The 210-nt window shown below is 54.8% G+C and overlaps 1 protein-coding gene across 1 annotated transcript in view; it reads right to left on the bottom strand.

Annotated features, from left to right (window-relative positions):
* Window positions 1–210, bottom strand: part of LOC119592390 (basic proline-rich protein-like) — a gene marked incomplete at its 5' end in the record, with an annotated part of 15,067 nt that overhangs the window by 3,117 nt on the left and 11,740 nt on the right. Inside the window, 1 exon segment of the mRNA XM_037941210.1 lies at window positions 94–190. Within this exon segment, the coding sequence (XP_037797138.1) occupies window positions 94–190 (97 nt within the window).

Below are 210 nucleotides of genomic sequence, written 5' to 3'. Positions count from 1 at the left end.
CCACCAGAAAAATCCCACAGCGATCATAGCACAGCGTGTAGGTGTGGGCGCAGGGGAGGCGGAGAGGAAGGAGGGAAGAGGATAGGAAATTACCCTCGATAGAATATACAAGTACCTCAATTAGCATATTAAAGTGGCCGAGCTTGTAGGGCGGTTCTTCTCCCCCTGAGGATGAGGGCCTCGGACTGTCCTGTGGCGGAGGAGAGCACG

The sequence above is a fragment of the Penaeus monodon genome, chromosome 30 (genome assembly GCF_015228065.2).
Source record: "Penaeus monodon isolate SGIC_2016 chromosome 30, NSTDA_Pmon_1, whole genome shotgun sequence".
Lineage (NCBI taxonomy): Eukaryota > Metazoa > Arthropoda > Malacostraca > Decapoda > Penaeidae > Penaeus > Penaeus monodon.
Note: the sequence above shows the minus strand (reverse complement) of the source record. Positions and strands in the feature narration are given on the sequence as shown.